Source organism: Cydia strobilella, chromosome 18, assembly GCF_947568885.1.
Source record: "Cydia strobilella chromosome 18, ilCydStro3.1, whole genome shotgun sequence".
In the NCBI taxonomy this organism is placed as follows: domain Eukaryota; kingdom Metazoa; phylum Arthropoda; class Insecta; order Lepidoptera; family Tortricidae; genus Cydia; species Cydia strobilella.
In genome coordinates this window covers 8,105,289-8,131,302 of record NC_086058.1, presented here as the reverse complement: position 1 = coordinate 8,131,302, position 26,014 = coordinate 8,105,289, and the positions used below count along the sequence as shown (strand labels likewise).

At 39.3% G+C, this 26,014-nt stretch overlaps 1 protein-coding gene across 4 annotated transcripts in view; it reads right to left on the bottom strand.

Moving 5' to 3' along the window:
* Positions 1 to 3,508: 3,508 nt before the first annotated feature.
* LOC134749525 (heterogeneous nuclear ribonucleoprotein K) overlaps positions 3,509 to 26,014 on the bottom strand; it is a 61,798-nt gene continuing 39,292 nt past the window's right edge. For all 4 annotated transcript variants that reach the window (XM_063684488.1, XM_063684487.1, XM_063684489.1 and 1 more), the window contains 8 exons: positions 18,257 to 18,313; positions 17,507 to 17,550; positions 16,941 to 17,016; positions 16,667 to 16,789; positions 6,280 to 6,408; positions 5,726 to 6,178; positions 5,075 to 5,244; positions 3,509 to 3,844 (listed from right to left, as the gene is read on the bottom strand). In XM_063684488.1, the coding sequence (XP_063540558.1) occupies positions 3,796 to 3,844; positions 5,075 to 5,244; positions 5,726 to 6,178; positions 6,280 to 6,408; positions 16,667 to 16,789; positions 16,941 to 17,016; positions 17,507 to 17,550; positions 18,257 to 18,313 (1,101 nt within the window). In that variant the 3' untranslated portion in view covers positions 3,509 to 3,795. The remainder of the gene's footprint in view (positions 3,845 to 5,074; positions 5,245 to 5,725; positions 6,179 to 6,279; positions 6,409 to 16,666; positions 16,790 to 16,940; positions 17,017 to 17,506; positions 17,551 to 18,256; positions 18,314 to 26,014) is intronic.

Here is a 26,014-nt window from a genome sequence, read left to right as displayed (position 1 = left end):
AGCGAATATATGTTAATGTCAAACTCGTGGTAAGGCTACTGATGATGAAGACCACAGATGAAATGTGGAACTTCCCTCGTATGTGTATTATGATTTTGGATGTAGGTAGTGTTGGAAACAACCAAAGAGACTAAGGTTAAGGTAAGTGTGAGAGGTGAAGGTAGAGGGTATTAGTGTTTGGGGGTTTGAGGTTGGGGGTTGAGGGGAGATGGGTTGATGGGTCGGGGACTGAGGGGTTGGGAGTTAAGGGATTGGGGGTTAGGAGTTAAGGGGTCTGGGCGGGTTAGGGGTCGGGGAATGGCGGTTGAAGGGTTGGTGGTTTAGGGTAGAGGTTCAGTGATCAGGGGTTGATGTGCTGCGAGGTTGAGTGATCGGGGGGTTTGAGGGATTAGGTCAGTGGCGGGGCGGAGAATGGATTTAGTGATAGGAATGATTTCCCAGACGGACTCGAGGAAATTCTGATTATTTAATAAAGTTTACGAATTTAGAGTTAAACATGATTATGTTTTTCATTCATGCGTCACGCTCTTAACAATGTCTTAAAACTAAAAATGGAAAAATAAAACCTTTTATTAAATAATTTTTAAGAAAAAAAAACCGACTTCAATGGGGGATGCCGCTGAAAGTTCACTTATTGTTGATGGTGCACTCTTAGATTCCAGACAATGAAATGAAAAAGACAGCATCTTTTGCCTAATAATGTAGAAAAGGAGGTAAAACCATCCACTGTTCTAGTAGCATTTCATTTCTGTAAGGGTCGCAGTTCTAACCTAACCTAACCTACTTTTCTGATAGCATTTCGTTTCTGTAAGGGTCACAGCTCTAACCTAACCTACTTTTCTGATAGCAGTTCTGTTCTGTGACCCACCTAAGTCACTATTCTATTAGCATTTCCGGGTCCGGATCAGAGTCCAGCTGTCCGGGTCCAAGTTTGGGTCAGAGTTCGGTCCAGGTCCGGGTCCGAGTTGGGGTCCATGTTCAGACCCGGGTCCGGGTCCGAGTCCGGGTCCAAGTTTAGGTCTGGGTCCATAAGGAAGAGAACAAATCGCCAAACGTGAACTATGTGTCATTGAAGAGTTCCATTCTGATCATTATCAGCAGTTTCCATTTCATCAAATGTCACTTTTTTAAATGTAAATGCTGGATTTGTTGATAAAAAAACAAAAATTACTATATGTATGCCTTTCACATTTGAGGAGTTCCCTAGATTCCTCATGGATCCCATCATCAGAACTCGAGCTTGACAAATGTTTCTTGAAAACCTAACTTGCTTAACAAACATAACGAAGAGGACAAATCGCCAAACGTGAACTATGCGTCATTGAAGAGTTCCGTTCTGATCATCATCATCAGTTCCACTTCATCAAATGTCACTTTTTAAAATGGAAATGCTGGATTTGTTGATAAAAATACAAAAATCGCTATATGTATGCCTTTCACATTTGAGAAGTTCCCTCGATTCCTCATGGATCCCATCATCAGAACTCGAGCTTGACAAAAATGTTTCTTGAAAACCTAACTTGCTTAACAAACATAACGAAGAGGACAAATCGCCAAACGTGAACTATGCGTCATTGAAGAGTTCCGTTCTGATCATCATCAGCAGTTCCACTTCATCAAATGTCACTTTTTAAAATGGAAGTGCTGGATTTGTTTATAAAAATACAAAAATCACTATATGTATGCCTTTCATATTTAAGGAGTTCCCTCGATTCCTCATGGATTCCATCATCAGAACTCGAGCTTGACAAAAATGTTTCTTGAAAACCTAACTTGCTTAACAAACATAACGAAGAGGACAAATCGCCAAACGTGAACTATGCGTCATTGAAGAGTTCCGTTCTGATCATCATCAGCAGTTCCACTTCATCAAATGTCACTTTTTTAAATGTAAGTGCTTGATTTGTTGATGAAAATACTAAAATCACTATATGTATGCCTTTAACATTTGAGGAGTTCCCTCGATTCCTCATGGATCCCATCATCAGAACTGCTTTTTGACAAAAACGGGACCAATCTGTATGTATATACAAATCTAAATCCGTGGTATATACTTACAATCAAAAAAAGAATTTTCAAAATCGGTCCAGAAATGACGGAGTTATGGAGTAACAAACATTTAAAAAAAAAACCACAACCGAATTGAGAACCTCCTCCTTTGAAATCTTGAAGTCGGTTAAAAAGGTGTCAATGTTGATACCATAAATGAATTCAGCACCCCCGATTTATACGAAAACGTTACCAAACCCGGCCTAGCAGCTTCACTGATGTAGATAATCAAGATAAAAATGAGAGCCCTAAATAAACCTTCAAGAGCGGATATCTCAAAAACTATACAAGATATCAAAAAAAATTACTTGATAAAACTTTTAACAAATTTAATTACTTTTCATTTTGTATAAGTGACTATGTCGCTCAGACGCATAGTTTCCGAGATATAATCGAAAAACCGAAAAATTTAACCTTCAAACCCTCCACTCCCTCTCAGCACCAGGGTTACGGTCGGGGACTTTTGATATGTTCATCTCCTAACTAGTTCAAACAAAGCTACGAAAAATTGTGTTCCTAGCATTTCCCTCTATACCTTCTTATTGCTTGGCCTAATAAAATACACGAGATGAAAGTCTAGCAACACCTGTATTCAGACAAAGAATGCATTGAAAATTGAAAAAAATTTGGTCAACTGAATATTTTTTTCAGAACAAGAATGTCATATTTCCGCAAAAAATAGTCCGTAAATTAGACCCTATTCTCTTGCTCCTAAAAAGGCATGTATTATGGTGAGGGCTGGCAACATGGAATTATTAGGCGTTTTTAGGGTTCCGTACCCAAAGGGTAAAAAGGGACCCTATTACTAAGACTCCGCGGGCTCTCATACAACAAACGTGATTGTTTTGCCGTTTTTTGCGTAATGGTCGGAATCCTTCGTGCGCGAGTCCGACTCGCACTTGGCCGGTTTTATTCGTTAATAGTCCCTTTATTAAATAACTTTAAAATTATAGGCTCTAAGAGACAATTAACTTTGTCACAGAACTTATGGTCAGACTAGGTACTACATTATTTAATTGACAGAGACTAGAAAAATATAAAGAGTGTATTTTCAACCATTAGCCATTAATATGTAAATTGAGAATGGGTAGGCTATGAACCTTTTACCATACAGTCCAAAAAATAGCTATGTCATACATTTCGGCTTCTAGGCAGTGAAAGTTGGTCAGTATGAGCTACACAATCTTCTTGCAGGATATTGCTAAGGGGTAAAAAAACCTGTTAAACGATTGCTTTTGCCTGTGGCTCTACTTTTATAGGAGTATAGGAAGGATTTATCTTCTAGTGTGCAAAGTAATTTTAAGCCTATTTTGAGTTGTTTTTTATTTATTTAAATTTTATTTCACAAAAAAAGGCATTATTATTATTCTGACTGATTCGTACGTACACTATATAGGTACCAGAGCTCTCCCTTCATGGCGGTATAAGTTGCAAGGTTGGGGCAATTAAAACTAAAAGATTGCAAAATAAACTTTATTAATTCTAGTTCTATTTACTTAAAAATACAATCGATGTAACAAATTCCCATCAAATTATTGACACGATCTTAGTAAAATTTATTATATATATAAATTACGATAAATGCATTCCTCTTACATTAATCATTATATTGTAATTCACTCTGTAAATACGTTACTGACAAGTGTCACGCGAGCCTCACGGCCTTATATTGTACATTATTGGTGTTGAGGTGGATCAGTAAAGTTTCAATAGTAGCTCTTCTTACGGACAATAAGAAAACTGCAATCAGAAGTTACCTCGGCCACCGCCCAGACTCGGGTTGCTTTCGTGAACACTGCCAAACAAAAAACAGGATATTAACGACTAATACAACATATCATAAACAAATACATATAGTTAACGCTTTGTACCGCTTTGTTAGATATATGAGACAAAGTAAAAGATGACTATGTACGACATACATAAACCTTGATAACATATTGTTGACGCCGATTGGCGCATTTAGGATACATTAATTGATAAACTTGTCGGCATTGGAAGCTAAAATGACAAGGCACGTTACGAACATTCGTCTAGGAAATTTCTCACTTGTGCCACAGCATACGCTTTACTCGCTTCGAATATTTCCACCAGGCACATTGCACGTAGCCAATATTTTTTATCGGCAATAGTCACGTCAAGTTCACTTTCTGATGTACGGCGGTTAAAAAGGTTACCATAAAGTTAGGTACACAAATGAATGGAAAACAGAGTATTACACATGTTAGTAGAATTAAAGGCAAGTGACAGCATGAAGAAGCTCTTGGTCCGAAGATAGCACCGGTACTTTGTAGGCAGACTGGTGATTTTTTGTTACTGAATCAAACAACAAAATCACTAGTCTTCCATACAACGCACGGCAGTCGACTCCCGTTAGTTGACACACCTAAAACATTGTTATCACCGCATTCATGTTAGCACAAGTGTAGAGGTTGTTAAGATGGTTACAAATGAGGATGACAAGTTTATTAATGATACGATGATAATGAGGTATTAATTATTAGCTACAAATATAAACTACTGATATGACAGGCTTTACCAGAAATATACGTAATGAATGTGATAAAAGGACTCCTAATCAAGTACTATACATGTCATATGATCCCATATACAATATAATAATATTAATGAGAGAAAACTACTAAAATAGAATATTGTTGTCAAGATCCCATCGAAGAAACATATGGAACACTACTCCTACAAATACTTTTCGTCTTTTTACCTGTCTTGAAACGACAACGACGTCTCAGTCGAGGCCGATTAGGAAAGGCTACTTTATCTTAGACTTGTTTGGTGCCAACTCAGGGAACTCTTCAAACATTCTAGTACCAAAACAATGCTGTGTTAGTAATGACATGGATATCAGATTAAGGAAATTAGTGCGGCCGACTGTCACACTCCTGATATTCTAATCTGATATGACAGTCCAAAGTACAACCTATCAAAGAGTGCCTACACATTTTTTGCATAACCAAAATATCGGCGTAATTAGGTGCAGGTATAAAAACGGAGGTGTGATTATTACCTCTGCTGCAAGAGATACTGCGCGGTCTGTATGCGCGCCGGCGTGCCCGTGATGGTGATGATGCGGTCGCTGGAGCCGGGCAGCGGCTCCGCGATCTCGATGCCGGCGCCCGAGTCCGCGCGGATCTTGCGGATGCGCGACCCCGCCTTGCCGATTATCGCGCCCGCCAACTGTTACACGAAAACGACACGCATCTTACTTCGTAAACCGCACACATGTCACGTGAGTGTTTTAAATAATACAATCGGTACGTTATTAGTACATTACGATACAAGTGCGAAATACAGGAAATGCGCAATGAGTGGCGATAAATTAAAACACGACCGAAGGGAGTCGGCACGAGTTGCGAATTACCTTTTCGCACGTGTATTGTAGGTACAACGTTTTACAGTACAGATGTAGTGCATATTTTTTTTTGTATTTTCACGGAAATGAACGAACATGTCTTGCTATTTCAGTCAGTCTCGGTACAAAAAGTACTGAGTTGGACTGAAGTACCATGACAAATACGAACGTTTCCGAAAAAATACGAAGGAAAACAATTATGCACTACATCTGTACACATGGCACTAATTTTTTTCGAAATATGCACACTAGTTACCGCACTAGGGCGCTAGCACAATATGTACTGTATATTATTACTATACTCACGTCTTTGGGAATGGTGACTTGAGTGGTTGTCTCCTGTTGGTTGCTGTCGCCATCGAAGTTGCCACCGCCGCCACTGCGACCGCCAAAGTTGCCGCCGCCGCCACCGCCGCCAAAGTTTGCGCCGGCGAAGTTGCCGCCGCGAGGCGGGCCGTTAAAGTTGCCCCTGGGGCCCGGGCCTCCGAGTCCGCCAGGGCCGGAGAAGTCATTGAAGCCGCCGCGGGGCCCGGGCGGGCCGCCGCGGCCCAGGGGCGGGCCGGCGCGCGGGGGCGGCGGGCCGCGGCCGGGGCCCGGCGGGGGCGGGCCGCGCGGCGGAGGGCCGCCGCGGGGTGGGCCTCGCCCGGGGCCGCCGCGTGGGCCCCCGCCCTGCCCGTTGCCGAAGCCGCCGTATTCGTCCGCGTAGTAGTCATCGTAGTTGTGGGGGTCGTAATTTTGGATGGCTCCTTTAATGGGCACCTGCAAAGGAATGCGTCGATGTAGAATGGGTCCGAGAACGTTGTCGTCGTCTTGTTTGTTACGGGACAGAATAGATACGATATATATGTGGTTGTGGTTACCTCTCTCACTAAGTCGAGCACCTCGCGCACGGCGGCGGCGACGGCCTCGGGCCCGCCGACCAGCTGCACCACGCGCTCCGTGCTCTGCGGCGCCGGGTTCGAGAATATTTTCAGACGAGCACCAGTTTTCTGCGAACGACATTTCTTCATTCAGACAACCGTCGGCCGATCCCCAATGCTTTTGTTAAATACGATGACAAAGGACACTGAACTTATTTGCAAGATAATAAAACGAATGTGTACCGCTAGGTAAAAAAATCGCATTCATTCACATGGAATTTCTTTGTACAATGTTTGCCGTATCTTGTGAGGGATAGTGCAGGTAGTCTATATTTAATTCAAATGAAATGCCGGGTCGAAGACCGAATACAATGGTCCATTGATGGATATCATGAGAAAATATAAAGGATAAAAAAAAAAAGATGCTTCCTTTGTGACTTAGATCAAAAAACTACAATGACCTTTCCAAACCAATCCATATTATCGTAATAAGTTCATGTAACAAAGTTAATTTAAGTAAGTAGATAGGTAGGTATTATTTCGTTAACTAAGTAGTGTATTAAAAAAATTAGCAATAAAACTAATTACGCCGCAGCCCCAAACAAATGACATAACAGAAACATATTTCCGTTTATGATGTGAGAACACGCCACCTTCCCTGGAGAGAGCGGATGCGTTACCGAATTGACCGGTGTTGGTGTCTTCAGTGCGGTCGGTGTCGGTGGTGATGGTGACCGTCGCCTGACAGCGGGCGCGCGCAGGCGCCGCGCCATCGACCCGCGCACGTGCCCCGCACGCACAAACAACACCCGTACACCGACCACATAATCTCATATTTGCAATCACTGATTTTTAGGTGCACATTTGACACATTTCCTGAATTTGTAGTTCTAGTTTTCATCGTCTTTAAACTGTTGGATGTCACTCGGTGGTAATCCAAGAAATAAAAGTTACACTTAAATTCAGATTTTAAATTAAGGAGCTGCTTTAAAAAAGTTTAAATCTAAGCACAACTGATTCACGATTATAAAACTGCACGGCATGGCCCGCGAACGACCCTTCCCGTCGGGTGGTGGCACAGTGAGTGAGCTGGGCGGCGGCGGCGACGGGCCCCGCCGTGCAACACCTGTCCCCCTCCCCCGCGGGAGCAGTGTCCCCTCGCTGCGCTGCACTTGTGGGGCTCCGGGACTCCGGCACGCGCCACGCCTAAGCCACGTAACTAAGGAACTTTGCCATTTGTCATAAACTTGCGATTGACCCGCGAAGGACACTCCTAATAAAATTATATCGGTCTCCTACTAAAATAAAATTACAACGGGGATTGGGTTTCTTTTCGTGAATAACTTACAGGTTCACTAGACTTATATTGACCGGGATATAGGCCGTGATTACCTTTTGTATTATTTGTGAACAAAAGGTAATCACGGTCTATATCCCGGTCAATATAAGTCTAGTGAAACTAACCGTGAATCATTCAAAACTCTAACTTACAGGTTTTTATTAATTACGTGCTAATATAATTGTAGAATATATTCAAACATAAATTTATATGAAAGAATGGAAAGTGCCTTCCTTTGTTTGATAGAACCACATGCTGCAAGGATGTTATTCTCATAGCATCGAACGCAGCGCAGTCGAGGAACAGGTATAAGATCGATCTTCGACTACGTGTTGTTACGGATCACGAGGTTACAGTTGTTTGCTAGAGTCGAAAACTTTGTGAATACGGGGTCAAGAATCTAAATAATATACTTGTTCATAAAGGGGTCAAGTAAAAGACTGTAACCTCGAATATGACGGCATCACAAAGGCAAGGCATCGATAATCGTAGATCACTTAACTATTGGACGGAGCATATGCCACGAATCGTGATGTATTTATTACCACACGTTGGCGCTTTCATACACATGTTTATCATGAAATTGAAAATGCGATCGTGCTTTCACGGATGCGTTTACATATTCGGTGTGTGTGCGAAATTAAAAGTATCAACAGATATAGAGGGATAAACATGTTGTAGCAACATTGACGTGAGATACACCAGAAGGGTGCGGCACACGGTGTACACTTAGTGATGTGCCGTTCCCGGGAATAATCCCTAGGTGGGAATATTCCTGGGAATATTCCCACACGAAGGGAACATTGGGGAATTTTGAAATTGTTCAAAGATTCAAAGATTTATTTGTTCAACATAGGTAAGTTACAAGATGTTAAATACATATTTCAGTATCACTATGTCGTGCCTATTGGCATACAAATTCAATAAAAATACACGCTAATCATAATATCACAGAAAAACAATAATAGTCAAAACAGGGTTATGTCATGCAGTAAATCTTAATTAGGTAATTCAGTCAAAAATTCTATAATAGAGTAATATGCTTTCTCGGTAAGAAAAGCTTTTAGGTTTTTTTTAAAAACATTATTCTTGTTTTTACATGCAATTATATTCGCCGGTAACTTGTTATATATTTTGTGAGCCATTCCAAGTATGCTTTTTTGTAGAAGTGCCGTTTTATTTGGTACTTTTTGCATAGACTTTAGTTTGTTTTGAAGGCGAACGCTTTTAAACTTACTAAATAGGCTGTGGTTTGTATTTACAAAATTGGCCATTTCGTATATATACAAACATGGCAATGTAAGAATTTTGAGACTCTTGAAAAATGGTTTACATGGCTCACTTTCTTGGACACCGCAAATTGTTCGTATGCATTTCTTCTGAGCCTTAAATACAAATTCTTTATTGGTGGAGTTTCCCCAAAAAAGGATACCATATCTTAAATTAGATGTGACATAAGCATGATAGGCGGTTAAAAGTGTCGATTCGTTTGCGATTTTTTTCAAATTGTACAATTGTTACAGTTGTTGTACAGTTGTTAATGTTTACATATTGTGTTATAGGGGATTCTATCAAAACGTTATCCATTTAACTATTAACTGAGACATTAGACAGTGTAACTCACACAGGCAACTAAATTCCCAATGTTTCCGGGAATATTTCCAATATTTCCTGGGATCATTCCCAATGTTCCCGGGAATATGCCCAGTTGTTGGAAAAATTAAAAATAAAAACAAATTTTAGAAAATCATCACAGTTTATTTAAAACTGGTCAAGTGCGAGTCGGACTCGCGCACGAAGGGTTCCGTACCATTACGGAAAAAAACAGCAAAAAAATCACGTTTGTTGTATGGGAGCCCCATTTAAATATTTATATTATTCTGTTTTTAGTATTTGTTGTTATAGCGGCAACAGAAATACATCTGTGAAAATTTCAACTGTCTAGCTATCAGGGTTCATGATATACAGCCTAGTGACAGACAGACAGACGGACAGCGGAGTCTTAGTAATAGGGTCCCGTTTTTACCCTTTGGGTACGGAACCCTAAAAATCACAGTAAATTGACTAAATATTTTTTCTAGGAACATTTTTTTCTTAAATTAACAAAAGCGTTATAAAATCATAATATTTGACCTACTTACTAATCACAGTGTATAAAAATTAAACTAACTTTAATATAACAATATAAAATCTAAAAATACTTATTTTGTTCACGGTTTTTAAAGAAACACTGAACGTCACATGGTGTTTTGGCACATTTGCCTAAATGGCAGGCGAATTTCGTAGCATTTTTAAATAAATACACAGAATTGCAATATTTGCAACAAAATGTGACTTTGTTGTTAACTGTATGAGTAGTAAAATGATCAAACACTTTACTTTTTGGGCCTCATGACTTATGCACATCTACTCACGTGTTGATAGAACCAGATACGTTCGAAGACTGAGTAAGTGCACCATGGTGTATCTTTTCAGAAGAAGGGATACCAATATATTAAAAGAAAGAGATAGAAACATAAACTCTCAAATAACAAATAAACAAATATTGCACATAAAATGCACCGCGAAAAAGATAAACGATTTTGTGATTTAAAAAAAAAGCTTAAAATTTAGTATTTAAAACATGTATAATTTATGTATCTAGAATAAAGACGAGGTTTTTTGTGAACGTCATTTTATTTTTCAGGGTATTATACATATTTTAACAAACTTTAATTTAAAATTTGATTTACCCAATCTGAATTGTAATATTCCCGGAAACAAAGGAATATTCCCGGGAATAATCCCATTGGGAATAATCCCGTTCCCGGGAAAATTCCCACGGCTCATCACTATGTACACTGTACAACACTACACCGTGACGGTGTGTGGTGTCAGTGAGTCGTTATGCGGAGTCTAAGCCAGGTATTCTATCGATAATGTATCGAATGGAAGCCTTACCGATCGGAGCCGGAAGGGGGTCGCGTGCGCGTAATTGCCGGTGTCACCGCGGCCCGGTAATGAGGGTTAGTAATTACCAACTACATAAATGACATACGCTGCGGCTTCTGAGTATGTTTAAATTTTTTTATTTATTTATTCGACCTGTGTCATGTATTTTATGAATAAATAGTTCATTATTAACTGCTTTTTAATTGTAAATTTAAAATATGTTATCACTAAAATCTATTTACAATTTTCTGTCTTAATCAGCAGTGAAGAAATCTGATCAAAGTTTGTATGCAAAAGTGTTCTGGTAACTCTGCACCTCTGCAACTGACTACACCATACGATTTATACCAGTCCGGCTTTCCACCACCGTACTAATGCGGTAAACGCATTTCATTTTCTTTTTGTAATCTTTCATTAAAATAATCGTACATACATATATCTACACATCAAAATTCAACATTTTGATATTCATCGTTTGAATATCCCTCAATAATTTAGTACCGTGGGTATTGTCAGCTAGTATTTTTTACCGAGTACAGCGTTTTTTGCTCCACCCATTTCCCTATAGGGGAGGATGTGGGGGTCACAAAAAAACCATTTCCCGGCGTAACCCGAGCCGGCGCGGACGCAGCCGCGTGCTTCCGACTCGAAGGGAAACGGATCCAAACGGGTGACACTCCAAGCACAATACCAAGGCTGAGGAGGACCATTATAAGTGCGCTCTGTATTTCTGCATAGTTATTACTGATCTTGAGGTCAAGTTTAACTGGATCGCGCACTGAACTCGAGCTGCTTATGGGAATACCTGCACTCTAGATTTATACGTGATACTCTCATTTGATATTCAAGAAATTATTCCGACCTCCGAACCACTTTGCTAACGCTAACGTCGACTACGCAAAATATATTGACAACAGAAATTGCGCGATATAAAACAAGCATGAAATAATCTGAAAATCAACAGGATCAACAGGACCTAATAGTAATAGTTACAGTGTAGGTATCAACTCGTAATAATATTTTGTTACTGTTATATTATAAAATAGCACCACATCCAAAGCCCGGCCTGCTAAAGCGGCGGAAACTGTTGTAAGTTTCCTCTGTAAAGTTTCGAACATACTGTGGGTTGGTACTAAATAGTAGACGGTTGCTCAAATTAAACTTAACTTTTGTAAGTGCTCTCGTCTCGAACACGTTAATCGACCGAGAAGCACTCCCGACTCACGTTTCTCGATGGCAAGGATTAATGATACGGTACCTGCCCTTTTGCCAAATCTTGTTTGTAAGTCGGGAATCTTTTGTTTGAAATCTACTGAGATTAATTTTGGAGCTGTTTGAATGGATTGCCATAAAATGTTCAAATAAAAGGTCAGATATATTAAAATTAGTCTAAGGTTACCTCTTTCGTAGGAAGGAAACGTAACATCACAATCAATACAATATTGACCATATCAACTCAAAATGTTGGTCGCGTTTGCACACATTAGGTTGTGCTCTAAGCGCGAAGTCATTTTCATACTTCATGACTAGTAGAAATAGACTGCTTTTTTACTACCGAGGCCTTGCATTTGCCATGACCATGATGGCTTGAGCTTTAAAGTTACAGTTCGGGACCAGCAAGCAGCGCAAATCTAGATGGGAAATCTAAGCAGTTAATACATTTCAAAGATGAACCTCTATGGGACGGGAAGTAATTTTATAGCAACTTTTGACATAGTTCATTAGAAATTAAACCATAGATGGTGTTAATAAGATTTAAATTGGAACTCACGTCGCTACTGCGAATACTGCGATAAAGGTTAAGGTAGGTACAAACAGTTAATTTTCATTGTTCTAACCTTACACCGCGCGTATATAACGTGGAGGATAGCATCTGTGGGTCACCTGCGCGTGTACCTGGCCGGGTAATCGGGCTGGGGGTAGCATATGTCGTGTACGACGTCGCGCTTTGTGCAAGGCGTGGGTATGGGTATAGCATGGGCCCCAGGTGCGCGTGTTTTTGTGCGGCCTTCCGGCGGCTGCGCGCGCACCTGCCAGCGCAGCTGCCGTCGCCAGCACGCGCCCGCGCCGCCTAAACTAGCCCATCGTACGAAACACCTAATACTCTAGAGCAGAGCTATTATAATTAGGTGACAAATTGGCAATCAATAGTGCTTATATTGTTTGTCTTCACTTCGAAAATCATTTCAAATCATCAAAAATAAATAAAACAAATTAAAAAAAAAAAAAAAAAAATCTTGACTAGTTCACTGACTACATCGTCATCGAAATCTATTAGGACGGTTTAGCGAAATTTTTAGTTGGAAGACTTGGAAGTTTGTTCTCTTATACTTTAAATATATAATAATCCCTATGACATGACAGTTCCTTCAAGTCTCTTTTGGTTGGGTTTTGACTATTTTCTTAAATAACATCTGAATATATTTTAAATATATATAAAAATATATAAAAATATTTTAAAATTACGTAAAAATATATTTGAGATTCTCACAATAAGCTTTTTCATGTGAAATGTAACAACCGGTAACACGATAGAGTTTGAAAAACTTTATTTTTAATTTTCTCATTTACCCCCCAAAAGTGCCCATGTTTAAAATTAATTTGTTTACGTTACATGTCCGGTCTTCGGGTCACAAACTTACATATACGTACCAAATTTCAACTTAATTGGTCCAGTAGTTTCGGAGAAAATAGGCTGTGACAGACGGACAGACAGACAGACGCACGAGTGATCCTATAAGGGTTCCGTTTTTCCTTTTGAGGTACGAAACCCTAAAAATAATGAAGTAAATATGTTTATACCGTATTTTTAGGGTTCCGTACCCAAAGGGTAAAAACGGGACCCTATTACTAAGACTCCGCTGTCCGTCTGTCTGTCACCAGGCTGTATCTCATGAACCGTGATAGCTAGACAGTTGAAATTTTCACAGATGATGTAATATCTGTTGCCGCTATAATAACAAATACTAAAACGTACGGAACCCTCGGTGCGCGAGTCCGACTCACACTTGGCCGGTTTTTACTACTGAAATGTTACATTTCTAAATAAATTTATGTGCTAAACTTTCAAAAACTATGTACAAACATTTTAAGTGACAGCTATTCTTTACAGAGTGCCCGGTAATTAATGGATAACCTTCTAATCACCTTAGGCTGGTCCAGAAAATTGACTTAATTGTCATATAGGGGCCATCATTCGACGTGAGAGGTAGAGGTAGGTAGGGGGAGGTTTAGTTGTTATATACCTAATAGACACAGTTAAGTCGAAGCATACAAGCAAGTCTGTTGAACTAGTTTTACAATTTTGTTTTCTAACAAAGGATAACTATAACCACACAATAAATAATAGTACTGCCGTACACAAAGGAAACTTCCTACAAAACCGAAGTTTGACAGCGGTTCAGGGTCGAATCATGCTATCCCTTTCTAATATATGGCACTATCCCTTTCGGCTATTTAGGGTTGTCAAAATTCAAGTCATTATCTTATCTGTGGTCGTGCACGCAAAGGGACGTCAAGTTGTGCCAACTAAAAATTGCTCGGAGCAATGCTGAGCCGAACGGAGCCGAGTTTACCCGAAGCGAGGAGATTCGCACCCCTCCTGGTATAACAAAGAGATGAGAACAGCTGATCGGAACAAAAAGACACCAAAACTGGATGCCTCCTTCGCTAAATGTTGACGTTTTTTTTGTTATTTCGTCCAGGTAAGAAAAAAACCGGCCAAGTGAGAGTCGGACTCGCGTTCCAACAGTTCCCGTAGGTACATAACACAATTTAAACAATGTATTTTTTATGTACAACGTCAGTGTAATGTTTGTAAAACACCCGTAGGGGTCGGATCAAAAAGTAACCTGTCAACTTCGCACTGGAACTTGGTCTTTTAAACTTTAACATCGAATAACTCAAAACTGTACATTTACATGATGAATTTTCAAAAAATCATAGAAAAATAAGTACGGAACTAGAGTCCTGATTGTTTTTACATTTAAAAGAGCATGTTTTGGACTATATGCTGGTAGTAATAACTCAATACCGACAATAAATACCCTTTTACTTGACGATGACACATATACAGTACCGGCCAATAATATATCACCTTTGAGTGTTTTTGTATGAGCTTATATAGAGTTAACAATATAAGTTCATACAAAAACACTGTAGATTGGATATTTTACTAGTCATTTTATACAAATATATGATGAATATTGCAATGAAATACTGTGAATTACAATAGGATACTCAGCATATTACTAAAAAACCCCTAGTAAAAAAATTAAGTTAACAATACATTTAAAAAAAAACCTCTATGAAAAAACCATTACATGAGACCGATTTTTCTCATCTCCCGTACAAAGGAATACTACTAGACTACCTAAAGCAGTGAGGTGGAAATCACTCACAAATATAGAAAAAAAGTTATACCGTAAAAACATGGAGGTGATATATTATTGGCCGGTACTGTAGCTAGAGTATGCTATGTTGCATGTTGCCAGAACCTACATTAAGCTCGCTCCAGACTACGCGGCGCGAACCCGCGAACGCGAGTGTGGAGTCGATTTCGCTGATTAGCGAACTAGACTCCAGACTCGCATTCGCGGCTTCGCGCCGTGATTCGCACATGACATGAGTGTGGAGGGCCCTTTAGACTTTTCAAAACTTTAGCAAGGGTCGAACCGATATGCATAGCGAGGCTATAGTATAGTATATAACAGTAAAACTTGTTTGTTTCTCGTAATTTTCGCAAACTACATTTATTGTTTGATAGAGTTAGACAGACAAGCAATGTCTTAGAGTATGTAACAAACAATCATAAGAACTAAAATGTTAAAGAGAGGCGTTTACGAGCACGTTTCGATTAAGAGGGGGCGTAAAGCCAGGAAAATAGAACGGAACAAAAGAAATGGCGCGCCGCGCGAGACGTGCGAAGGAAGATATGTTTATAAATTAATAACTCTGAAAATATATTTCTATATTGAAACGGGTACCTTATGTAAGTCGAAGATTGCTCGATAGGTTTTAAATATATATAACATGTCTAATATTGTCTATTATGTCTCACGGAAGTTTTGTTATTAAGGGTCCCCGGCAAGCTCGGTTCTCCATACAAAAGTACCTATAGTTACGCTCTCATTCTAAAACGAGTAGCTACTAGTTTGCTCTGAAACTTTGTACTTACAATAGGATAAGGTATATCTATTTCTGTAATTAGTTTATGTAGCTTCAGATACCATAGTTAAGAAAATTCAGCGAATTCACACAAAACTTGTTTTTGCTCTATTTCGTTTGTTTTATAAACTGGAGCTATATAAACTAGTTACAGACCTAGATATACGATATACTTCATGTCATTGTATGTGCAAAGCTTCATTACAATGCAACACGTAGTTTAAAAATGAGAACGAAACTCCGTTTGTATGGGAAGGTGAAATTCGGCCGAGCTTGAGGGGACTTATTTAATTTTCAATATATTTAAAATCATACTTGTGTTTAAAATTTTGCTCGTATCGTAATACTGTCCCTCGGCTATATCACTAGCTACTACACATACCTATAGTAAAATTATACTGCTGTTGTAAGCAGGGTACAATTAAAATTAAGTCAAAATTAGACAAACTTGCGTTTTTTTTTCTATCAAACCCACTTCAACCTAGTAAGGATTTGGTTGGAGTCTGCCCTTGAAAATGTAACCTAATAGTTTCCGTGTAATTTTTTTCATGGCATTTCCCTTGGTAAGAACAACTATCTTAAAAGGATAAAATTGATAATTTCTTAATCAAGACCAGGTAATTTCTCCGTTCATATCGTGTTTAATTCATTGTGTCTGGTATCGACATAAACTAAAACTAACATGAGCAATATCTTTTAAAACATCCGTCCGATAAATAGATAAAAGCTCGAGATCCACCGCGGCAGCTGCACTCGCATCTGCTCCATCCCGAGCACCACGCGGGCCAAATATCGACGTCCTAAAAAACATTCCGAAATAACTGTACCCAACTCCTCAGCACATTATTATAAGCCTCTCAGTCTGCATCTGCTCGCTAGTCGCGCTCCTATCAATTATGAAGGCGCCGATAAATAGAACATTCACTTTGAAAATGTTAAATGCGGTCTTACCTCTCGCAATTCCTTTATCTTGGCGCCTGCTTTGCCAATCACGCAACCAGCTCGACTCTGGTGGATCAGTAGACGGACGTCGAGATCTTCATCGCTGTTTCCTCCCTTATGCGGTCCACCAGCCTGTTGTAACAAAGCAATTTATGTTGTGGTTTATGTTTCATGTAACTTTTATAATATCTATGTAAAACCCTTTTTATGTGCAAATAAATGATTATGATTATGAATGGCATTATAAAAACCTTTAATGGGACACATCGCAAAGGAAACTTACATCAGCCAAATTGGGGAGGATATCTTTCACAATATCCAAAATCGTCTCCACTTCCGGTGCCGCTATGGAGAGTACCCTGAAAAACAGGTCGTGGTAAAATTTTTGTCGCGGTCGAGTATACATCACAACACAATACAATATCAAACAACGAATCAAATCAACGGTCAGGGAGGTCTGTTTGCCGGGTGGGATTTGCACGGGAAGCATGATGGCGATGAAGTATTGATGGCGAACAACGCGCAGGGAATCAGAACAGTCGGAGCGGTCCTGTGCGGAGAGAAATACCGAGTGATGGGATACAGTCCTAGGGAACGCTTGTATTAGAATAACTAGTGTTGCGGGAGAACGTCGCTCGACAGAGCCGGGGTCGTTCTGTGTGAGAGTGCATCGTCCTGCGGAGTGTAATGATTAGGGACGGGTGGTCGAGACAGGATGAAGCACCTAGCGCCGGATGATAGCGGCCAAAACACGATCCGACACCTGACTGTTGACGAGCGGAGCGCAAGCGCCGCTCTTCTTGGGCATTATGAACTTTGTTGAGAGTAGATGTTGACGTTATAGTTTACCGTTCGGGGCCGGGGCAATCTGGGACTGTTATAGAGGCTTTGTACTGCGTGGCGGGGCGGCGGGTGCGGGGCAGCGGCGTCCGGCGGGGCGGGACCGGCAACCAAGACTCGCTGTAGCGGCGCACCGACCGTCTCGGGGCGCCCGGGAGCGTCCGGGCGCCGGGAGCCGGCCGGTACGCCGCCAACACGCCAAGTAGGCGTGACGGGGGCGCTAAAACCTGCAACTGGCTGCCGGGGGTTTAATCTGTCTACAGCCTACGGACGAGCCGCTGGCGCGGTATCCGGTGGCCGTGAAGACCACCGGCACGCGCTCTTGTTTTTATTAATCTTAAGTTATTACGCTCTACTCGAGACGGGTGATGTTAGCATTCGAGGTGAATTTAGAGAGATCAAAATGCGAACATCACCGAATAGTTTAGGAGACATGGGTTTGGTGTTTTTCTTTTAGTGTGTTTCCACTAAACGGTTCTTAACAAAAAAGTTGTACGTAGGTAAGATTTATGATATTCGACCTGCAGTAAAAAAGGTTAGTAGTACAATTTACATCTTATACTTACAACGTATCACCTAGGTACGGAAATGGATGAAAAAGACACATTACAATAATTGTTCATACCCTTTTTTCTACTTCCTGTTCGTACAATCAAATTAATTAGACAAATCGTAAAAAAAATGGTTTATTAAAATTTAGAAACTTACGCACTATTATGTACTTGTACTTCCTACGTTCGATTAATGCTAAATACTGACCTGGCTTCTCAGTTTTGATATGTTGGTGCCTCCTTTGCCAATGATAGACCCAGCCACCTGCCATAAAATTGTAATTTAATGACGGTAACCAGTAAGCTATAACGGGTTCCGAGTGTAATTAGTGGCTAGTGGCTAATATAAAATGTGTCCCTGTTAACTCTGAACGCCAAGAACACCTTACGTCGTCGTAACTATATCGTAAGCAGTCATATTTTCAGCACTTGTGTTATGAGTTATGTCGTATGCTGTCATGCTTTATACTGGCTAGCTTGCGCTCCAATGTAGGTACATCGTCGTGTTAGTGAATTTTTTTGAAATGATTTCGTCGAAAAGATGCAGTTTATTTAAAATTTTAATTATTACAATTTATACGATCTTCGGTTGTTTTCAATAAATTGTTAAATTATCTTTCTTGTTTTAAAAAAAGAAAAGGCAATGGGTGAATGGAGACGAAAAAAATGACCTGTCTGAGGAGTTTACGTTTAGAGTTTGGACGTAGATACAAAGATGGCGCATTTACTGGTCTGTCAGTAATAATTAAGCAGGCTTTGTGGAATACTGTCTTGATCTGTGAGCCTGACTTTTCCTCATCAATATAGATCAATTCATGTTTTAGTTGCCATAGTTATGCACAAAACTTAAGCCAGGTACACAGCAATGGCAATTGGCAAGCTCTTTGTTCATATTTGTATTTGATCATCTCTGTCGAAACTTCTTCGAACTGTTTAGCATGCGGAATGATTGCATTTTATTGGAGTTATGCAGTCTGTCTTTGGCTGTGAGAGTTTCACAATGTTACAGACACTTCAGCATTAAGAGTATGTAGGTAGGTAGATTCAAATATCGTAGCTAGCTAATTATTTATATAATCTTATTTATCACTACATTACGCTACGAAAGACTATTTTACGTTATGTGCAGCAGTAAATTTTCTTGTACGGTACGGTCTAGAAATGTAGTCTGTTCGGAAAGTGAAGCGTCGTGGCAGAAACGGGAACTAACATTATCAATTTTATATGGCAATCAAACCTTTGACACCTGTCTTGTAAAAACCGGCCAAGTGGGAGACGGTCTCGCGCACCGAGGGTTCCGTACTTTTTAGTATTTGTTGTTATAGCGGCAACAGAAATACATCATCTGTGAAAGTTTCAACTGTCTAGCTATCACGGTTTATGAGATACAGCCTGGTGACAGACAGACAGACGGACAGCGGAGTCTTAGTAATAGAGGGTCCCGTTTTTACCCTTTGGGTACGGAACCCTAAAAAGTAAACAAACTTATGTCGTTTATGTGTCTTTGCGTATATAATACAAAAAATCGACGATTTATTTGTGAAAATAATGCCGATACGGGGTAAAACCTTAAACCACGCAAGTGCTGCGTCCATACGCCCTTTTTCTTTTCTTGAATGGCTTTTTCGACACACACGACCCGTTTTTTACCCCTACGTAAAATCACTCTTGATATTAACTAAGGCCAGGATTACACTTGTAAGTTTTACTTACGTAAGTAGGGACACAGCTAATATACTACAGAATGAGATATGAATATCGTTATCTCATTCTAGCAAATAGCTTTGTCCCTACTTACGTAAGTAAAACTTACAAGTGTGATCCTGGCCTCATTAGTATTGGTCGATTCACGAAAACTGGCGTGGATTTTATATGTCAATTTTGACAGCCCAGTTCAGTACAAGTCTTGCGACAGCTCTTATGAACTTACCAAAACCTATCGTGTGTGGTATCATACGAAAGGGCTTTTTGAGGCGATTCTAAACATATATCACATCATTACATTTCGGCCATTTTTTTTAAATTAAAACAAAAAGAATTTTTGAAACATACCAAGTTTAGGCTCCTCCAGATACGATATGGCTGATTTTTTTTGTACAATATACCACAAATGATACGTGATATCCTCATATCCAACCCCAAGAAAGCAAATTTTGAAAATAATATCATTAACAATTTTATTTTATTTTCAATTTTACAAATTGACACAGTTCTACTTCAATACCTATTTTACGAGACTTATGGAACTGTACTGCAGATACGGTACATATTAATCATAAAATGATACGTAATATCCATATATCGAACGGGAAATACCTCTTTAACCCTTTAACTGCGCCTTTTCATCAGTTGGTATAGTTTGTTTAGTTTTTGACACAAAATATCAAGGTTGTATCCTTTAGATACGATATACCTTATCGATTTTTCTTTGTACAATATAATAATAATAAGCCCGCAGGGCAGCTTGTGGCGAGCTGTTGGGGAGTAACGACCCCACGGACCCGAGTGCTCCCGAGAGTCGATCAGGGTCTCCGTCTCCGGAGTGTCTTCATCGGTCGGAGTGGACCCCAAGGGGACCCGCAGGACTCTCAGCTCTGGCTTGCCTTCATTGGCCATCCAGAGAGGAGTCGCTAGAGCTATATGCTCCAGGGGTGGAAGTGAAAGATGCATAAGACGCGAGTTGGCACAGTGGCTGGTTACAGCCACTGGGTAGAAAGCGGCGCACACCTCTCGACACCCCTGAGCCGCTCACACCGGTGTTGCTCCTGGTCGTCATCACGACGGCAGTTTCAGGGGCCCATCTAGTCAGCGGCAAGTCACCGCCTGCCTCGATAACGTGTACAGACATTGTTATGGCAGGTGTCCGGATCTCTCAGCAATAGCCCAATCTTTTGACCAGCCAAACTTCAATATCATAACTGGCACTGTGTTTATAATAGCCCCTACGCCTGTTGGGACCGATTTACGGGTATCTATTTGTACCCGTGAATGGGTTCTAGCAGGTGTATTACATAACAGCAAACTTCTCCAAAGGGTCTCTACGTGTTGGATCTGTATCTCCACGCACGCCTATCAAATGACCGGGATGTATATGCCCGTGAGTTTATACGAGATACAAATAATAATAATAATAAGCCCGCAGGGCAGCTTGTGGCGAGCTGTTGGGGAGTGACGACCCCACGGACCCGAGTGCTCCAGAGAGTCGGTCAGGGTCTCCGTCTCCGGCGAGTCTTCGTCGGTCGGAGTGGACCCCAAGGGGACCCGCAGGACTCTCAGCTCTGGCTTGCCTTCATTGGCCGTCCAGAGGGGAGTCGTAAGAGCTATATGCTCCAGGGGTGGAAGTGAAAGATGCATAAGACGCGAGTTGGCACAGTGGCTGGTTACAGCCACTGGGTAGAAAGCGGCGCACACCTCTCGACACCCCTGAGCCGCTCACACCGGTGTTGCTCCTGGTTGTCTTTACGACGGCAGTTTCAGGGGCCCATCTAGTCAGCGGCGAGTCACCGCCTGCCTCGATAACGTGTACAGACATTGTTATGGCAGGTGTCCGGACCTCTCAGCAATAGCCCAATCTTTGACCAGCCAAACTTCAATCCATAAACCGGTATACTGTTCACTTTTTCTACAATAGTCCCAATGCCTGCTGCGACCGGTTCATGGGTGTCTATTGTTGCACCTGTGAACGGGTTCCAGCAGGCATTCTACATGACATTAAAGCTCTCCAAGGGGCCTCTACGTGTTGGATCTATATCCCCACGCAAGCCTATCAAAAGACCGGGATTTATAGGCCCGTGAAATCCAGAAGGAGATACAAATAATAATAATAAAATATTTTATTGTGCACTACAAAGAAAAATACATGTTACAAACAAAGACAGGACATAAGTGGTAACAACAGGCGGACTTATCGCTAAAAAGCGATCTCTTCCAGACAACCTTCAGATAGCGATTCAGTGGCTAGAAATGAGTTAATGGACAGTGCAAAATAACAAAGGTGTAAAGTTTACAAATCAAATACCTAAGTATAAACTACAAACAATGAAAAAATAAAAACTACATAAACTACATATATTAGTTACCACATACCACAAATACCACAAAATAATTAATAATTAATTAATATACCACAAATGATACGTAATATCTTAATATCTAACCCCAAGAAAGCAATTTTGAAAATAATTTCATTTAGTTTTTTTTTTTTCAATATATATATTTAAAAATTATACACATGAAAAATATTAAAAAAAAAATCTTAATAAAATTATTTTCCAAATTGCTGTCTTAAGATATTACGTATTATTTATGGTATATTGTACAAAAAAATCAGTAAGGTACATATATCGTATCTGAAGGATACAATCTTGATATTTTGTGTCAAAAACAAAACAAACTATACCAACCGATGAAAAGGCGCAGTTAAAGAGGTATTTCCCGTTCGATATATGGATATTACGTATCATTTTATGATTAATATGTACCGTATCTGCAGTACAGTTCCATAAGTCTCGTAAAATAGGTATTGAAGTAGAACTGACTCAGTTTGTAAAATTGAAAAACAAAAAAAAAAATGTTAATGATATTATTTTCAAAATTGCTTTCTTGGGGTTGGATATGAGGATAACACGTATCATTTGTGGTATATTGTACAAAAAAAAATTAGCCATATCGTATCTGGAGGAGCCCAAACTTGGTATGTTTCGAAAATTCTTTTTGTTTCAATTTAAAAAAAAATGGCCAAAATGTAATGATGTGATATATTTTTAGAATCGCCTCAAAAAGCCCTTTCGTATGATACCACCACACACGAAAGGTTTTGGTTTTTTTTTCATACAAAAAAAATAATGTTTTACCACTCCCCCGGGAAATTTTTTAAGGAACTGCGGGTCAAAAAAATTGTTTTGACTTCTAGTATGCGTGTGCCAAACGGCTAACCTGTACATCGATTTGCGGTTTTTTAATTTGAACGGGTTACACTATATGCTGACAACACTGCTGTCACTGCTACGTAAATATAGTGCGACACTTATCATCTTGATACTTGAATTCCGTTGTCCCGACGTTTTTGGCACGGCCGCCGTTGGATAGCCAGCCTAATCCTATTAATTACTACAGGTACTAATTTTCACGGAAGTTAATAATTTGCGTAATCCTACTGTCATTTTAGTACAAAACCAAATAGTCTAATTTAGGTACTAGAGTCAGACCAAGATAAGTCTGCAACAATTTTGATAGCACACGCAGTGCAAGTGTTATTTAATAGAAGTCGTAATTTGATAGAAGTTTGATGTTAAAATAACACTTGCACTGCGTGTGCTTATGTGCTATCAAAATTGTTGCAGACTTATCGAAATCATCCACAATTACTGTTTTTGGTCTCCCTTTGCGCTTTTCTCCAGGTCCAGGTGTGCCTACACCAAATACCGTTATTTAATTAACCTTCTTTTTTAGGGTTCCGTACTAAAAACAAAAAGGTACAAAAGGAACCCTTATGGTGCGACTCCGTCTGTCTGTCTATCTGTCACATTGTTAAATATCTCGAGAACTACTGAAGCTATCGATTTGAAATTTGGAATAGTTATGAACAGCGCTAACCTTAACACATTGGCAGTGTAATTTTGTTATTTTATTTTTATTAATTATGAAAAATTCCCAATATAAAGAGGGGGCATAAAGTCGAAGTCTAGTTACTAGATCGAGTGGGATATCATTTAAAAGAGCTCGAATTGGACATTACAAAACAATTTTTATTTGTTTTCCATAGTGAAAAAAAATTCACTTATAAAGGCAAATGTGAAAAAAATACCATTCCCCATACCATTATCTCCGAAGTTTACCAACTTAAATTTTAGAATTTTTTACATAATAATAACAATATCATAAATATTACAGGAAAAATATAATCACATCTCTATCTTAAAAACTAATTTTTCAATAAATTTTAATTTAATTTGCAATTTAAGCTCATTTGCGGGTGTTTGTTATACTTGAAATGTCTATGAGATTACACAAAAAATACCTTCCTTCAAATAAAACAAAAATAATTGAAATCGGTTCACATGATAAAGAATTAAGTATCTTTGAAAAACCAACATACATACAGGTCGCGCTAATTAGTTAGCCAATTTGCCGATAGATGGCGCTGTACACTATTACGCTTAGTATACTTCTGGTCAAGTCTTTCGTGATTCTATTTACATGAGAAAATTGAAAGTTTGTACTCGGTGCGCGAGTTAAACGAACTCGCACTTGATCGGTTTTTTTTATTCGTGAGATCGTATATTTACTCACTCCTAAAAAAAATTTTTATAATTATGCATGAAATGGCAAAGTTATTTTAAAATCATGATGTATACATATGTATGTATGTATGTATTATATGAAAATACTTACTGAATTTGAGTGTGAGACTAACTAATAAATTGGTAATAATACTAATGATTTAATATAAAATACATCGTAAATACATTGGTAAATACCCGTCATAGCGGAATTAGCGGACAAACGTTCTGTGACTTTTTGTAACTCGATAATGGGACATTTAGCCGCTTTTTCTATCTGACAAAATCGTATTATATTAATACTTATTTGTTATACAAGGTTGCAAAGTTATATTTTACCCGCGAGTGTAGAATTGAAACACGAGCAAGCGAAAGGATTGCATAGGTGAACCACGAGCGAAGCGAGTGGTTCTAAAATAGAATCCTGAGCGTAGCGAGTGTTTCAACACACGAGAAGTAAAATACATTTGCGCCCGTGTATAACACAAAACTTTTCACCTCACTATAGCGAGGAAAATGCAACATCCACAGGCGTTAGATCATCTTCATCACTGGAATCACTCATTTCTTTACGATATTATAACAGAAAACTCTGGAAGTTTTGTATTTTTACGCGAGTCGGTGAGAAAAGTTTTTTAGTAAAAAAAATGTTGACAATGTTGACATTTCTGACGTATGACGTACTCTATAATGTCAACGATGCGTTTTGAAATTGCATCGACTCAACTGCTTACTGCTTGTGCGTTCAGAATTATATTTAACATCATTATTAAAAAAACAAACGTTTCTTATGGAATTTTAAGGTTTATGACTTAAAATCATTAAATACAGCTAAATTTGGTATTTTTCATTAGATTCTCAAACCATTTATATAATTAATATCGAACGAATCATTATCATAAACGATTTACGTTTTGTTATCTGTCAAGCTACTTAAACACGCTCCATCCAAGGTCAAATTACTTTCCCCACAACGCGTAAACGCAATAAAACGCGTTTTTCCCCGCTTGTATTGAAGGATAAAAGACAACTTTCCGAGCTACGAGGGTTGATCCGTATGCACCACCCCTGACACCTCTTTGCTGTCACTTGGTTATTAAAACCTTTTTGCTGTAGGTTTATAGACATTTAGAGGTTATTTAAAAAAATAAAACATTTTTTAATGTCGAACTATTATTGAGCTACAGCTTACTGTAATTGTTGAGTCGTGGTTTTTTTGTATGAAAATGGATTTTGGTGAGCAGAGGGCGGTAATAAAATATCTACAAAAAAAATATTTTACATCAACTCAAATCCATCAAGATATTGTGGCAACTGTAGGGGAGTGTGCAGTATCCTATTACATAGTGAAACGTTGGTGTCGAGAGTTTAAGTGCGGAAGATCAAGTTGTGAAAACCAACATGGCGGTGGCCCACCTGTAACGGTCACTCCAAACGAAAATATTAATAAAGTTCACGATATGGTGTTACAAAACCGGCGAATACATATCAGGCAAATTGTTGAAGAGACTGGCTTGTCATATCATGTAGTGCAACAGATACTTACTAAAGAATTGGGTATGAACAAGATCAGTGCAAGATGGGTGCCACGAATGTTGACCATTGATCAGAAAAGACATAGAGTATTGATTAGCCAGCGTCTGTTGGATATGTACCAAGCTAATAAAGATAATTTTCTCCATAGA